General features: G+C 45.3%; 1 protein-coding gene across 4 annotated transcripts in view; it reads left to right on the plus strand.

The window, feature by feature from the left end:
* Positions 1-18,112, plus strand: part of NSUN6 (NOP2/Sun RNA methyltransferase 6) — a 62,159-nt gene that overhangs the window by 1,179 nt on the left and 42,868 nt on the right. For 2 of the 4 annotated variants that reach the window (XM_083189317.1, XM_083189316.1), the window contains exons 2-6: positions 1,748-1,858; positions 7,683-7,838; positions 13,719-13,798; positions 14,812-14,921; positions 17,077-17,230. In XM_083189317.1, the coding sequence (XP_083045443.1) occupies positions 1,784-1,858; positions 7,683-7,838; positions 13,719-13,798; positions 14,812-14,921; positions 17,077-17,230 (575 nt within the window). In that variant the 5' untranslated portion in view covers positions 1,748-1,783. Of the gene's footprint in view, positions 1-1,616; positions 1,639-1,747; positions 1,859-7,682; positions 7,839-13,718; positions 13,799-14,811; positions 14,922-17,076; positions 17,231-18,112 lie in introns of those variants that run through there. The other 2 variants (XM_083189319.1, XM_083189320.1) reach the window with 2 other exon arrangements.

Below are 18,112 nucleotides of genomic sequence, written 5' to 3' on the forward strand. Positions count from 1 at the left end.
CCCCTTCGTTTATTAACAACAAATTATGTACTTGGATTTGATTATGAAGTGATATCGGCCCTCCAATAGTTTCCGGGGAAATCAGAGCAACAAATCTGGCAAATTGTTAAATGTGTATGCCCAATTGTTAGTGTTCATTCTAGCACCCTGCAACTTTCCAAATCTGTGCAGTTCCTCTTTCCCGTCTGGTGTGTCAATCTCCGCTGTTTCCAGCACAGGTTGGTCTGTATCTCTTTGCTGAAATACAGGTGTGGTGCTAGAAGCACCACAGGATTGATTGACACCCGGGCAGGAAAGAGGAACTGCACAAGTTTTGAAAGGTGCAAGGTGCTAGAATGAACACTAAATTGTGCACTCCTGTGGGTCAATTGTTATCTCTTCCAATTCTGTCATACCCTGAATAGTGCATGTGGGTATTCACCTGTAAGATGCAGGGGCTTATCATCTGTTGGATCGGCCGAGTACACATCATTCTGTTGTGTGCATGGGCTAAGTCTATGTCTCAGCTTTTAGACTTTTATACTACATCCAGGACGTCTGGGAACATCATGCATATTAGGTATAAACAGAAATAGCTGCTTATTATTTGTCAATATGTGTACTAAACTGCTTATATGTATTAAAGCATAGATTGTACCTCAAACAGAGGTGCCACTGGGTCTGGTGACACCTGGATTAACACTCTATATCCCAGAAAGGGGCGTAACCTAACCTAAAGGGGTGTGGCCTTGGGGGAATCCCAATGACATCACTACTGGGTTGCCCCTGGAGACTATTACATGCACTGTCAGCTCCTCCTCGGTGACAGGTGCCAAATGCTGCATGTCACACTGAAGCATCAGCTCTTGTCACTGCGGAACAGTCTGCATTTTGGTGTTGCCCACTCCCAGGAGTACAAGTGGCGAGGACAAGTGGGTTCTGCCAGCAGCCCCCTAGTAGCACCACTGCCTCACAAATAACCCTAACATGTTTGGTGCTTTCCATTATTACAGTAAATGTGTACAGTGTGACTAGGGGGGTTATTTTGGTTCACTCTTTCTGACAAATTCCGTCTTAGCTGGACACAACCATGTGCACTGCAGGTGGGGTAGATGTAACTTGTGCAGAGAGAGTTAGATTTGGGTGGGGTTTTACTTCAAAGTGAGATCTATATTGCAGTGTAAATATAAAGCAGTCTGTATTTTCCCTGCACAGAAACAAAATAACTCACCCAAATCTAATTCTCTTTGCACATTTTACATCTGCCCCCCTGCAGTGCACACGGTTTTGTCCATCTAAGAAGGAATTTGTCAGATAGAATGAACACAAATAAACCCCAGGTAACCAGGTTCCTCTGTTTAACAAATAAGCAATATTTTCACAGTTAAAGGTAAATGTAATATTGGTGCTTTGAATAGTGTCTCTGCTTGTGATGCATGGCGTGTTTCTGCAGTGCAGGGCAGTTGTGTGCAGCATGGAGAGACGCTGTGTTGTCCTGTCAGCTGCCTGTGGTGCACACTGTATAATGCATCTTTGATGGCTCCAGCAGCGTCAGCAAATTGAGTCGGCATAAGGGAAACATGATGCTGACCCATTTGTCATGTCAGACTCCCTTCTGCAGCAGAGCATACTTTGCACATGCTGGTTTTCTAGCCTAATGTATGTTTAATGCAGACCTCTCTAGGTGCACCTGTAATAGACCTTTCTCAGCAAATGCATGCTGGAAGTGGCAAACGTACAATTTACCATTTGTTTATTGCTTTTTCAGTTGTCTTCTGTGAATTTACTGCATTTGCAGAGGGAAATGTCATTTTTCCCAAAGATTCTGCTAAGAAAAGACGTAGAAGATTATCTCCGCAATGTTTATCTCAACAAAGAGGTGAGTTATGTGCATTTATCGCAGAAGATCTCTCCGTTTGTGGTGACGAATAATAGAATATGTATTGCTCACTTACTGGGAAGCACAGTCTTGCACTTTGTTTTACCTTCATGCTTCTGATAGAAAAAGTGGTGGCAAGTATCATAGGGGCAGATGTATCAAGCCTTAACAAGAGATAAATGCAAGGGGGATAAGGAGAGATAAACAACCAGCCAATCATATGCCAACTGCCATGTCACAGCCTGTGTTTGAAAAAAGTCAGTAAGGAGCCGATTGGCTGGACGTTTATCTCTCCTTATCACCCTTGCTTTTATCTCTTGTTAAGGCTTAATACATCTGCCCCATTGTGTGTAATGGCTTAGGGCCAGGTGTATTAAGCTTCAAACAGTGCTCAAATGGAGAGCGGTAAACAGCCAACCAATCAGCTCCTACCTGCCATGTTACAGGCTGGGTTTGAAAAATGACAGGTAGGAGCTGATTGGCTGGTTGTTTAACACTCTCCACTTTATTTTTTGTAGCTTGATACATTTGGCCATAAGGGAGGTTCACAATTGCAGAGTTGGGTCAAAGTTTAAAATACATTTTCACCCAAAACTGAATTATCATTCGCAAGACCTTAGGGCCGATTCAGACGTGTTTTGTATAGGTCTGAATTCAGCCCAGTATCCGATGGGGATATGGTATATTAGGTCGACAATAACTTGGTCAACCACCATTGGTCGACACCTATGAATGGTCAGTGGTCGACAATGGGAAGCTCGACATTCAAAAGATCAACATGAGTTTTTCACATTTTTTTTGTCCCCAATGGCAACACCGTCGACATGGACACCGTCAAAGTGTACCACGTCCCCTCGCATGGTTCGCTGCACTCGCCATGCTTTGGGCACTATTTTATTCTCCCACCATGCCCTAGTGGATGGAAGGGCAGGAAATACCGCCTGTCGCTATTAGAAAAGTGAAAAACTCATGTCTACCTTTTGACTGTCGACTTAATGCTTGTGTCGACTTTCTGTCAATGTCGACCTAATCACCATCGACCAATGGTGGTTGACCTAGGGTCCGGATACCCTCTGATGGTGGGTGTGTGCGCATAGTCACTGATGCGAATGTGTACACCCCCGGAACAAACGCCTTTGGCAAGTTTTTCACTTGCTGGGGCGTTCACAAATGAGTGACAGACAGGGGGCGGTTGCTGGGGCGGTACACGTCCTCCAGACTTGTTCATACTCCAGCTATCCACGTCGGCGTGGAATTGATTTTATAAAGTGTGGTGAGCCACCGAGCCCGAAGCATGGCGAGCGGACGCGGATTACTTCACATGTATTCCGCGGCCCCCTCGCGGGGCACGCTGCGCTTGCCATGCTTCGGGCTCGGTGGCTCGCTGCGCTTGCCACACTTTATAAAATTAACTCCATGCCGACGTGGATAGTGGGGGTATGAACAAGTCGGGAGGACGCATAACACGTCCCCACGCGGGGCTCGCCACGCTTCAGGCTGGCGTGGATAGTGTGGGTTTAAAAAGGAGGCATTTGTCAGTATATAACATGGAGCACTGGCAAATGCCTCCTTTATTGTGCATAAGACGCACTTGCTGACACGGGCAGGGTTGCCGTACCCTGCCGCAATAATTACTGCAACGCACCTGCGTCTCAGACAGCTGGAGCGCCTCTCCGCCGGCGCCCGCATGATCCCCTCCCTGCCGGCATCCGCCAGCGCAGGGGATCTGGCGGTTACCGGCACTGTGTGAGAGGCGCTCACTAGGCTTGCCATGGATGACGGGACAGAGCCATGGACGCCAGGGACAGAGCTATGGAAGCCGGGGACAGAGTCGGGGACAGTCCCTACGGTAACTACGCTAGGCAGCCATTAAGCTGCCACGGGGTCACTACGCTAGACAGCCGTTGGGCTACGCTGACAGCGTAGCCTAGGCTACGCTGAAAACGTAGCATAGCCAGGCGCCGTGCTATTACACAAGTACCAATAATAATATTATTATTATTATTATTATTATCCTTAATTTATGTGGTGCCACAAGTGATCTGCAGCACCCGATTACAAAGTAATAAGCTAAACTGTGAGTACAGGTTCATACCCATAGTTGCATCAGCAGAGGACAAGTACAGGTACATAACCATAGCTGTATCAGCAGAGGACAAGTACAGGTACATAACCATAGCTGCATCAGCAGAGGACAAGTACAAGGTACATAACCATAGCTGCATCAGCAGAGAACAAGTACAGGTATATAACCGTACCTGCATCAGCAGAGGACAAGTACAGGTATATAACCGTACCTGCATCAGCAGAGGACAAGTGCAGGTATATAACCGTACCTGCATCAGCAGAGGACAAGTACAGGTATATAACCGTACCTGCATCAGCAGAGGACAAGTACAGGTACATAACATAGCTGCATCAGCAGAGGACAAGTACAGGTATATAACCGTACCTGCATCAGCAGAGGACATGTACAGGTACATAACTATAGCTCTATCAGCAGAGGACAAGTACAGGGTACATAACCATAGCTGTATCAGCAGAGGACAAGTACAGGTACATAACCATAGCTGCCTCAGCAGAGGACAAGTACAGGTACATAACCATAGCTGCATCAGCAGAGGACAAGTACCGGGTACATAACCATAGCTGCATCAGCAGAGGACAAGTACAGGGAACATAACCATAGCTGCATCAGCAGAGGACAAGTACAGGTACATAACCATAGCTGCATCAGCAAAGGACAAGTACAGGTATATAACCATAGCTGCATCAGCAAAGGACAAGTACAGGTATATAACCATAGCTGCGTCAGCAGAGGACAAGTACAGGTATATAACCATAGCTGCATCAGTAGAGAACAAGTACAGGTACATGACCATAGCTCTATCAGCAGAGGACAAGTACAGGTACATAACGATAGCTGCATCAGCAGAGGACAAGTACAGGCACATAACCATAGCTCTATCAGCAGAGGACAAGTACAGGTACATAACCATAGCTGCATCAGCAGAGGACAAGTACAGGTACATAACCATAGCTGCGTCAGCAGAGGACAAGTCCAGGTACATAACCATAGCTGCATCAGCAGAGGACAAGTACAGGGTACATAACCATAGCTGCATCAGCAGAGGACAAGTACAGGTACATAACCATTGCTGCATCAGCAGAGGACAAGTACAGTTACATAACCATAGCTGCATCCGCAGAGGACAAGTACAGGGTATATAACCATAGCTGCATCAGCAGAGGACAAGTACCGGGTACATAACCATAGCTGCATCCGCAGAGGACAAGTACATGTACATAACCATAGCTGCATCCGCAGAGGACAAGTACATGTACATAACCATAGCTGCATCCGCAGAGGACAAGTACAGGTATATAACCATAGCTGTATCAGCAGAGGACAAGTACAGGTACATAACCATAGCTGCATCAGCAGAGGACAAGTAGAAGGTACATAACCATAGCTGCATCAGCAGAGGACAAGTACAAGGTACATAACCATAGCTGCATCAGCAGAGGACAAGTACAAGGTACATAACCGTACCTGCATCAGCAGAGGACAAGTACAGGTATATAACCGTACCTGCATCAGCAGAGGACAAGTACAGGTATATAACCGTACCTGCATCAGCAGAGGACAAGTACAGGTATATAACCGTACCTGCATCAGCAGAGGACAAGTACAGGTACATAACCATAGCTGCATCAGCAGAGGACAAGTACAGGTACATAACTATAGCTCTATCAGCAGAGGACAAGTACAGGGTACATAACCATAGTTGCATCAGCAGAGGACAAGTTCAGGTACATAACCATAGCTGCATCAGCAGAGGACAAGTACAGGTATATAACCATAGCTGCATCAGCAGAGGACAAGTACAAGGTACATAACCGTAGCTGCATCCGCAGAGGACAAGTACAGGTACATAACCGTAGCTGCATCAGCAGAGGACAAGTACCGGGTACATAACCATAGCTGCATCAGCAGAGGACAAGTACAGGGGACATAACCATAGCTGCATCAGCAGAGGACAAGTACAGGTACATAACCATAGCTGCATCAGCAGAGGACAAGTACAAGGTACATAACCGTAGCTGCATCCGCAGAGGACAAGTACAGGTACATAACCATAGCTGCATCAGCAGAGGACAAGTACAGGGAACATAACCATAGCTGCATCAGCAGAGGACAAGTACAGGTACATAACCATAGCTGCGTCAGCAGAGGACAAGTACAGGTACATAACCATAGCTGCATCAGCAGAGGACAAGTACAGGTATATAACAGTACCTGCATCAGCAGAGGACAAGTACAGGTACATAACTATAGCTCTATCAGCAGAGGACAAGTACAGGGTACATAACCATAGTTGCATCAGCAGAGGACAAGTTCAGGTACATAACCATAGCTGCATCAGCAGAGGACAAGTACCGGGTACATAACCATAGCTGCATCAGCAGAGGACAAGTACAGGGGACATAACCATAGCTGCATCAGCAGAGGACAAGTACAGGTACATAACCATAGCTGCATCAGCAGAGGACAAGTAGAGGTACATAACCATAGCTGCATCAGCAGAGGACAAGTACCAGGTACATAACCATAGCTGCATCAGCAGAGGACAAGTACAGGGAACATAACCATAGCTGCATCAGCAGAGGACAGGTACATAACCATAGCTGCATCAGCAAAGGACAAGTACAGGTATATAACCATAGCTGCATCAGCAAAGGACAAGTACAGGTATATAACCATAGCTGCGTCAGCAGAGGACAAGTACAGGTATATAACCATAGCTGCGTCAGTAGAGAACAAGTACAGGGTACATAACCATAGCTGCATCAGCAGAGGACAAGTACCGGGTACATAACCATAGCTGCATCAGCAGAGGACAAGTACAGGTACATAACCATAGCTCTATCAGCAGAGGACAAGTACAGGTACATAACCATAGCTGCATCAGCAGAGGACAAGTACAGGGTACATAACCATAGCTGCATCAGCAGAGGACAAGTACAGGGTACATAACCATAGCTGCATCAGCAGAGGACAAGTACAGGGTACATAACCATAGCTGCATCAGCAGAGGACAAGTACAGGTATATAACCATTGCTGCATCAGCAGAGGACAAGTACAGTTACATAACCATAGCTGCATCCGCAGAGGACAAGTACCGGGTACATAACCATAGCTGCATCCGCAGAGGACAAGTACATGTACATAACCATAGCTGCATCCGCAGAAAGCCACAGGATTTGGTGCCACCAGAGAAGGTTTAAGTAAAGAAGGAAAAGCAGATGAGGGACGAGGGCGCTTATACAGTGTATATGAAACATAAATGCATTTCTTGTATAGGCTTGGGTCCCATCCACATGATATCTCATTACAGTATGCAAATATTCAGAAAAATGCAATATCCAAAATCCTTCCTGTCCCAGGCATTTTAGATATGGGAGGCTCAACCTGTGCATCAGTGTAGTCAGGATTTAGATACAGTATATTTGTTTATGACAAATGACTTGTAAGCCATAAAAACCATATGGTAACTATATTACTTTGTTTGCAGCTATAATTTGCTGCCAAGTCATCAAATAGATCTGCTAATGTTCTCCTTGGTGAGAGGTAGGCATGTTGTAGGCCTGACTCTCGCTGCTTTACATATGGTGCCGGCTACTGGGAACAACCTCTTCCAGACATATGAGCTCTCATTTAACTATGACACCACTGTCTATTCTATCAAGTCTTCATTGTGCTTTCACTTTTATTTTTTATTTTTTTTTCTATTGACAAATGTAACGGTTCTTATCTTACAGCTTGTGGCCACATTGGGGGCAGAGGAAGCAGAGAGAAAGTTTGAGTGCCTCCAGAACGTTCTGTCCCACCCACCATCTTTTACGACTGTCCGTGTTAACACACATTTGACGTCTGTAGAACACGCAAAGCAACTTCTCCATGAAGAAATACAGAAGGTTTGAGCACGTTTTTGTTATTTGCTTTGTAGGTTATGGAAAGAATTCTGAAATAAATAAAAAACAAAACAATAAAATGTAGATTTTGTAATCATTGCTCGGTATCAGGCCATCTTCCCAAGATTATTTCCATACCTATTCAGAAAATAATCCTGAACAAAGAAATGGTTCCATTTTTTTTTTATTTTTGTATGGCTCTGTTCCAACTGTGTGAGTGAGATTAACCCTCCTTTCCCTAAATGATTTCATCATGGCAGCTGCTAGGCTGTAAAGGAGGCCACACACGCACCGATGCGCGCTCCCGCGGCACCTCATCGTACAGTACAAAAAGTATGTGCTGCACATACTTTTTGTACTAGCCTTTTCTAGCATAGCATCGCATCGTATGCACAAGGCATACGATGCGATGCTATGTGTGCTAGTTAAGCCCACAACGCACGCCGGGATCGGTGCGTGTGTGGTCTGCATAAGACTGAGGAACAATTGTATTCCATATATTTTACTCACATAACTACAGATGTCCAGCATACGCCCTTACTCAAAGTCTGCTACATAGCCCCGTGGCGTGTCACAGACTTTTATTTAGCTGCGCAAAGCATCCCGCCACATAGTGTTGTTAAATATGTGCACATTTGGGCTAATTCAGATCTGATCGCACGGACGTGAATTCACAACGGCCAGCGTTAAGGTAGACTCCAACGTGATAGAGTGAAAACTCGCCTTGCGAATTAATGTGCTCGCTGTGAGAATGCATGTGTACATCTTCATATCTATTCACAGCCAAGCGAATATGTCCAAAACTTGTTGTTACAGGCTCACCATTGAATCATTACAGGCTCACCATTGAATCATTACAGGCTCACCATTGAATCATTACAGGCTCGCCATTGAATCATTACAGGCTCGCCATTGAATCATTACAGGCTCACCATTGAATCATTACAGGCTCACCATTGAATCATTACAGGCTCGCCATTGAATCATTACAGGCTCGCCATTGAATCATTACAGGCTCGCCATTGAATCATTACAGGCTCGCCATTGAATCATTACAGGCTCGCCATTGAATCGTTACAGGCTCGCCATTGAATCATTACAGGCTCGCCATTGAATCATTACAGGCTCACCATTGAATCATTACAGGCTCACCATTGAATGATATTTCTACTGCGCACAAATCATTACAGGCTCACAGTATCCAAAGACTTAGGGGGTATTCGATCCCCACCTCTATTTCTGACGGGGGAAATAACGGTGGGCGCCTATTTATTGCTGTCTTGCCCAACAGCATTGAAGAGGCAGATCGTCAGAACGGACCTGACTGTCGGGCGGTTTTGCCGATAACGGCCATGAATTGACGCGATCACAGCCAAATCTCGACAATCCACAGCCGTTTACACGGACACGCTCCGTATTCGCTGATTGGCAGGCGGGACATTGAACCCCTCTGGCAATATGCTGTCGACCAAAACGAAAACCGGCCAGAGTCACGGCTGTCAGGACGGATTGACAGTCGTGACCCGGGATTGAATCCCTCACCTTACTCTGCGCTGTGATGGAAAAAGGCATATCCGGCCTGAAGCTGGCGTCACACATCCTGCCCTAAAACACTCCGCAGGCTCTATGCCACTAGGTATCTAGAACTACTAGGGGGTGGTGTTAATGTGTTACTGCCACTGGAGGACTTGGGGGGTGGGAGGTAGTATTACAGTGGGGACATTCGGGCATAAGTATGAGGTGCCCCCAAGGAATATTTAATTTTCACTAAAACAATTTAAATATGTTTTAAAAAAATTTCTTAACTTTCAACAATGTAAAATTTTGAATTCAGTCATTGGTGCAGATGCACAGTTGGTTATATGCACTATGATTAATGAAACCTTACCTTATTGGCTGAGTTGTCATTAAATATGTAGTTCACCTGCCTCCCCATTATTATTTTTTAAGCAGTAGAGAAACTGGCAAAGATCTTCTTTACAATTCACTCACCTTATATTATGTCAGTTGGATTCTGCTCCTGTGGATGCTTCCTGCATTGTAGACCACACACAGACCACTGTCATGCTCTCTCTGCAGTCTTAAAAATGTTCCGCAGCTGCACGTTAGTCCCATGCTAATTGGGGCTGGTTATCCCAGGTGGGCATTTTTTGTTCTTCCATTTTGTCCATTATATGAACTAGTAGAGAAACCATTGGAGTTAAGGGCAGTGCAGCAGTTTTGAGGCCGCTGCAGGTGTGCAAGGTGGGCACACACTGGCCTATATATTGGGAATTTAATTGGATGGCTGATATCTCATGGAATGGGAACACACTGTAAATGCTTTGTAAGGCACTGAGGGCAGAGTGGGCTTGGCCCTATGCCAGCCCAATGGGAACCGTCCCGTTCTCCCAGTGGCACGATTTTGTGTAACCTCCTTTTGTATTTGGTTACCAGAATGTGCCTATATACGGCTGGATTCTGTACTAAATCATGAAAAAGGTGAGCTGTATCGGATGGTGTCGAAATATGACGCCGGAATCCCGACCGCCGAAATCCCGACAAGGGGGGGGCCGTGGATGCCCCCCCCCTTGCGTGCTTGCTGCGCTCGCCACGAATCGGGCCCGGTGCACTCAGCACACTATTTTATTCTCCCTCTATGGGTGTCGTGAACACCCATAGAGGGAGAAATTGTCGGGATTTCGGCGGTTGGTATTTCGACCGCTGGGATTTTGACACCATCCGATACAGCTCACCTTTTTCGTTCCTAGGAGTAGGACATGCCCACAAGTGTTCTGTCTGTCACTAAGCTTTAGAGATGCGGCGATGACACCGCTGACCACTATTGTACCACCGCTTGTGGAGACTCACCGGCCATGTATCAGTCGATTGATTAAACGATCAATATATATCGCCCGGTGTTTATCCAACTTTACAGTGCCCACGCATCTCGTGCACCTGTCGCACTGGTAAAATGCTGCTGTTCTGTTCTCCTGGCCATGGTTTAGTCGCCTGCAGATAGAAGCGATTATTTCTCAGGCTTCATGCTTTCCCGTAGACCACCTTAGATCTTCTCTGTAGGACTCCCGTCAGTGTCTTATCTTTCAATGAGATGTGCCAGTGCCTCTTGAGGGTTTGTGGAATGAGCTTTGTCTTGTATTATGTTACACATAAAATGCGGCTTCTTTGTTCCTGGAGTAAGTTTTTGTTCTTGTAAATGAGTAAATCACTTTATCAGCCTTTTCCGCATCCTTGTATGATTAAGCAACTAGATTTACATCATAATTGCATTAAATCCGTTAAATTGTATTTAATTGTCTGGAAAACGCAGATGATCGTTAAAATGTATCTTACAGATCTTAAGTACTGTAGCTTAATGCTTTGTGCCTTTTCTGTAATCTCACAATTGCAGCTTTCATGTATCCAATGGTATGGAAATATTATTCAACATAAAAGACGGCAACCTCCTTTAGTAACGATTTTACAGCGGTTCACATTTAGGGACAGGCTGAGTCGCTTGCACAGGCTATTCACGTCGAAGCAGAAATAATGGGGAGATTTATGAATTCGGCCTGCAGCGAGAGGTTCTGAATGAGCCCCAGAGTCGTACAATTGTCACACATACCCAGAATACCCTCTGTCAACACCTCAGCTTATGCAGATTTAACACAAATGCTTAAAGCAATGGGATGGGCCATTCTGATGTTGGCGCTGCAGACTGGCACAAAGCTGCGAATATTTTTGTGATAACCTTATCATTTACTGTTCTAGTTCTCTGATAATGTTTTTGTATTTTTATTCAAATATTCTCAATTTACTTGGATGTTTAACATAAACAGAAAGGAATCTTGTAAGAGAAGTCACACATTATGAACAGCCGATAACCATAGGCGAATCTAGGGGGTGGTCCGGGGGTGCACAGGACCACCCATTAGCCCATTTTATAGCTGAGGGCTGGGGCTTTCCAACGAGCCCAGCCCCGTGTCTCTAGCCCCCTGGGAACCAGAGATACTGTCAGGCAAAGCTGGAACGTTTTCCCTATAGGATAAAATGGGACCCGCTAATTCCGACCCCCACCCAGTTCCAACGGCTGCCAGTTCCCCCTTCGGCATCACTGAAGCTCGAGGTTGATCTCAGTCAAACCCAAATCGCTGGGCCTTCAATCTGATACCAGGCTGGATCCATATGGGTTAATTGGTTCCAGGGATATTGAAGTTAAACCATTTTTTGTTCATTTCTTAAATGTAATTTCATGACTGTTTATGTTCTTTAAAGGGCAGATTTCTCTGGAACCAAACAGCCCAGTTTCACGGGACCAACTCAAAAGTTCTTCAATATGATACTGGTGTCATGTAAATGGGTCAGTTGGTTCCAAAGATATAGCTGGTTGGTTAAAGGGGGGTAGGGAGTGGTTTTCTCTCCCCCTCACACCAGAAAATGCAGGTTGGTGTATAAGGGGTCAGCCTGGGAATGTCCCTGCATGATCCTGGGACCATATTCCCGGGTAAATCCCTGCATTTTCTTTTGTGAAAGGGGTATTATTTCGAATAGCCGTGACCTGCAGTGCTCTGAATACAGCCGGGCAGCCCCCTGCCCAGCTGTCAATGACTGTCACCCCTGCAGCTTCTGCTCCAATTCTTCTCCCCACTTTCACCTCAGCCTGCCCCCCCTTTAATCATGTGGTGACGTCACGCACAACAATAGCGCGCGCAATATTTCAAATGTCCACTCGGCTAGAGGGGACACCAGGAGGGGAGTGGGAGCGTGCTCTGCGCTGCGCTCTGCTCCTCTCCCCATAGAAGCAGCTGCACCGCTCTCCATCTCTCCCTGCAGCAGCAGCGAAGGCTCATATAAAAATTTACAGTAAGTGGCACTTTGGGGGGGCATTGCTTAAGGGATGCTACAAGTGGCGGTATGTGGGGGCATTATGCATAATGTGTGGCTTAATATGTAAGGGGCATTACGGTGTGCAGCATCATGTGTAAGGGGCATTATGTGAGCAGCATCATGTGTAAGGGGCATTATGTGTGCAGCATCATGTGTAAGGGGCATTATGTGTGCAGCATCATGTGTAAGGGACATTACGTGTGCAGCATCATGTGTAATGGGTACTATGGTGTTCGGCATCATGTGTAATGGGTACTATGGTGTGCGGCATCATGTGTAATGGGTACTATGGTGTGCGGCATCATGTGTAATGGGTACTATGGTGTGCGGCATCATGTGGTAATGGGTACTATGGTGCCATCAAGCAAGAACCCCCTAGCAATGAGCACGTAGGTAAGCTGCACTTATGTGGCAAATATGTAATGGGCATTACATTTTGTTATATAGTATGTAATGGGCATCATGATGTGTGGCACAATGTGTAATGGGCATTATGGTGTGTGGCCTTATGTGTAATTGGCATTACGGTGTGTGGCTTTATGTGTAATGGGTATTACGGAGTTTGCTAAAATGTGTAATGGGCATTACTGTGTATGGTCTAAAGTGTAATACCACACCCCTTTTGTGATGCCACGCCTCCTTTCCGTGAGGCCACGCCCTCTTTTTGCCGCGCGGCTATGCCGCGCAAAGGTCCCCCTACTTTTATATCTAGATCTGGGACCACCCATTACCATAATTCTAGATTCGCCTATGCCGATAACATGTCCATCACTGTGGCATAAGAGCCTAGTAAGGTCACACGAGCAAGGTCACACATTGTCCTGCCGGTGAGAACCTGCTCGTATATTCCAACAGCTGCTGCTCCGCATAGCAAAGGGGGCTTTCCAGTGAACGCATTGTTACGCCTGCAATTTGGGGCGCAATTCCATCCAGCTCTGCGTCAGATTCTTACTTTCCTACATTATTTACAGAAGTATTTGTCTTATTGAATTCATGATATTTTATATTACTTTGCAGCAATTCCCTGGAGTCGTTATACCGGTTCAGCAACATCCTAAACTTAATGACCTTTTACTAATTCCCGTCATTGGCCCAAGGTGGGTAAGCCTCGTTTTTAGTTGTTTATTGTGTTACTGAGAACATATGTGTGTAAGACATATACAGGGGTGTGTGATCACTAGGGCACAGTGGTAGTAGAATCATCTGGGGATTGTTCATCTGTAGAAGAAGTACAATAAAGATGTGACCAGCTGTGGCTTCATGCTTGCTGGTAGAATCATGGCTGGCACAGTAGGGGGGAGTTATCAGTGAGTTGGGGGCTTTGCTGGAATGTTTGGTATAAGATGGTCATTGCTGGCATATGCTAAATATTTGTGAGATGATACTGTGGCTATGGACCCTATAGTGTATGGTGGTTACCGCTGGTCTAGTCTGTGTCAGGGAACAGTACTGGTATCACCATTGATAATATAATATCGTTGTCAGGGCCAGATTAAGGGGGGAGCACTGGAGGTCAGTACCCCTGCATTTTTTTATTTTTTATTTTAGCTTAAGATTTTGTGCATGGGAGTGGGGTAGTGCTGCAGCTTCACCTATCTGCCAATGTGACAATGATTAATGGTGCTGAGCATCGGGAGCCAAGGCACACTGACTGCACAAGTGTGCAGTTCATTACTGGGAGTTGACTTAAGTCCCATGAAATTTTGCACAAGAGGTCAGAGGCTGAGAGGCTTGTGCTGAGCTCTGCTTGGTGGTTCTCCTCAGGCCCGTGGAGAACAGCAGCAGCAGCGGCCTTGTCATGGGAGGGTTTTCAATTAGAGGCAGTGCTCCTACAGAGAAAGGTACAAAGGGACAAACACAGGCTTTTCATGTGGTATTTTATACCCATTGACCAAGTTTATACTGCCTTTACTCTGCGTTTTGACAGTATAATATTCTCCCGTTCTGTTTGCGGCCAGTAATGACAAGTGGGAAGGGGCCCCCCTGTCTAAAGTGCCCCGGGCCCCCGAAGGCGTAATCCGGCCCTGATTGTTGTACATTATGTGTGATGACCCTATACAGTACTCCGTATAACACAGACCCATATGTGTGATATTGCATCCTTATGTAGGAGAACACTAAAGAGACATTCAGTGCAAGTCATCGTTGGAGCCCAGTGTGGAAATGCTGTCCTTAGAGGTGCCCATGTCTACTCTGCTGGGATTCTGTCGGCTTCAAAATGTGAGCTCAACGTCGGTGGACATGTAAATACAGAGCGCAGGGGAACACGTGTAATTACAGGGTTCTGTACTTGCACCATGAGAGGGTCAGCAATAATGATGGAATAAGTGTCCTGTCTTATGTTGCAAATAAATGCCACTACCATTACTAGCAAACCAAGTGTCCTCTGATGGTGAATATTTGCCGGTTCCTATCATTCTCCTGGTTTGTATGTCACTCAAGGGCATCGGCACTACCACTTCAGAATGCACCTTTAAGTGACAGGGAGGTATCCATCAGTGCAGATGAGACGGCATCCTTGCTTGGTATTCCAGAACACGGTGGCATTACTGCTAGCTTTGAGGTTACGGGTTCAGTTCCCAGTCGTGGAGCATCTGTGTGAAGTTTATATGTGCTCCATGCCTGCAATGCTTTTTATGGTATGCCAATTTGATCCCACCGTCCAAGTACATTCTGCATACTCAATGAAGTTTTATGCTCCCGGATAGAAGAAGCTGCTGGTACCTCATTAGACTTTTCGGGTAAATCCTGAGAATTGCAGGTCCTTGAAAAAGGGGCGAGGCTAAAATGTTTTGTTTCATTGTTTTCACTTTCCTCTCCTTATGGACCAATACATTATTTGCATTTTCTCCCTATCCTGCCCAAATCATTAGGATGCAAGAGTGATACCGAATCTTCCTGGGGTGCGGGGGACTACACTTAAAAACGTGAGTCTCCCGCAATTTCAGGGAGGTAAGTAGGTATGACCTATTGGTAGATTTATTGGATTTTTATAAAATGAATGCTTGTGTATGTTTATGCTTGTATGTTGGGGAATTTAGACTGTATGCTCCATTAGGACTAGGACTGATATGAATGACATAGGGCCAGATTCTCTAAGCTTCAAAAGTGATAAAATGGAGAGTGATAAACAACCAGCCAATCAGCTCCTACCTGCCATGTCACAGACTGTGTTTGAAAAATGTCAGACAGGAGCTGATTGGCTGGCTGTTTATCACTCTCCATTTTATCACTTTTGAAGCTTAGAAAATCTGGCCCATAGTCCCTGTATAGCATTTTATAAATTGGATAATGCTGTGTAAATATACAATGACAATAATGTCAATGTAGTACTTTTTTTTTTGTTTTTTTTGGAACATATCAAACATAGGGGTACAATTACAAAAGCTTCTAAAAATTAAAAGCGGTGTTGCTTATAGCAACCAATCAGATTTTGTCTTTTATTTTCTAGGATGCAATAGAGAAATCATAGACAGAATCTGGTTGCTATGGGCAACATCAAGTCATTTGTAGAAGCTTTTGTAAATGTGCTCCTTTTAGCCTTCAAAAACTGTTGTACTTATAATTACCTTATGACGGAAACATAATGACAAAGGGAATCTTTATTTTAAAATAGGTGCCGGATGACGGTGCAACTGTAGAGATTCTGACGGTCGGTATACTGACTGTTAAAATGTCCGACAGTTGGATCCTGACTAACAGGGGCTATTCGTCCACATGGCGGTCCATGACCCCCATAGAGGGAGAATGGAACCTGTGGTGAGCGCAGCAAACCACCAAGCCCGCATGGGGCATCTTAGTGCTTGTCCAACTGTCGGAGCATCATACTGGAACACTATATGGGGTATTCAATCCCCCGCCGCTATTTCCAACAGGGGAAATAGCGTCAGGCGCCTATTCAGCATTGAACAGGCATCTCGGCAAAAAAAAGCAGTCGGGCCCGTTTTGCCGTGAACGGCCGTGGATTGTCGAGCTCACGGCCAGATCTCGTCGATTCACGGCCGTTTCTCGTGGCCACGTCCCCTTTTTGGCACTCAGAAGGCAGGACATTGAATCCCGCCTGCCGAGATGCAGTTGAGCGGGCCGAGAACGGGACCGGGTTACGACTGTCGTGCCGGCCCGACAGTTTTGACCCGGGATTGAATACTGTCCTGAGTCCACTACTGATTAGTAAGCCCTGGCTTGTAGTTACTGGAGTAGACAATATGTATGCAGGTGCAGTTTGGAAACAGTGTTATTCCTGCTGCAAATGTAAAAATCCTACGACCCTTTCTGTTCTATACCCTGTAGCACCCAATTGTTTTCATCTTTTAAATTTAACATATTGCTGTAGTAATTGGAGATCCGTTTCAAGAAACTGGATTTTTCCCTACAGGGATGAAGGTGGGTGACAGTGTGTCCGTGTACTCTGACGTGGAAGGGAAATGTAGGAGGGGAGCCACAGAATTTGAAGGAACTAAAATCTTCATCGGCAATGGAATTTCAGAGTTGAGCCGCTCAGAAATCTTTTGTTCAAACATCCCAGTGAAGTAAGTTGGATTAGCTGTGCAGCTCAGTTGTCTAACTGTATATATATATATATATATATATATATATATATATATATATATATATATATACACAGTCCGTACCTAGATACTGTTTAACTGTAGCCAGCAACATCCGTTTTTTTTCTCTCTTTTCACTGCACCTTTGTAGGATATACATCTATCCTTAGATAGCGTTGCCCTCAGCACGACATTTCAGTAGAGTAGCGTGAAATGTTGTTATCTGTTAATGACACATCGCACGGTAAGGTTCCGCGCAATTTTTGCACTGCTCTGTATTTAACATGGCGCAATTCCATTTGTGACATTTGTGCTTCAACCAAGAAGTAGCAGAGAATAATGTTTATGTAAGGGGGCAATCAGGTTGGTTTTGCCTTGTAAATGATTGCCACTTTAAAAATACGGGCAGACTCATCTATTATATAAAGACCCTGGAATTGCCAGAAAATACCATTTGTTTATTTCTCCTCTCATTGAAAAATCAGTCTATCCAAAATGGAAATTGCTTGACAGTGAACTTACTGTAGGTGACCACAACAAATTTTGAATGGGATTGATCAAATATGTCAGAATTATATGGTATCCCAACAAGACATCCTACACAATCAAATGACGTCACCCTTCTGCTTGGATGGGTATAGTATAACTAATTGAAAGTCGGGTTTCTGACAGTAATTTCTCTAACATCAGAATCCTGATTGTTAGGAGCCCAACATGGTGGCGAGTGCATTCAAGCCCCTTGCGGACTCGCTGAGCTCGCCACCTATTCTATTCTCCCTCTGTGGGGGTTGTGGACCCCACAAGGGAAAATAGCCAGTGTAAGTCGGCATTCCGACTGTCGGGCTACTGACAGTTGGCATTTCA

The sequence above is a fragment of the Crinia signifera genome, chromosome 5 (genome assembly GCF_055691185.1).
Source record: "Crinia signifera chromosome 5, ASM5569118v1, whole genome shotgun sequence".
Lineage (NCBI taxonomy): Eukaryota > Metazoa > Chordata > Amphibia > Anura > Myobatrachidae > Crinia > Crinia signifera.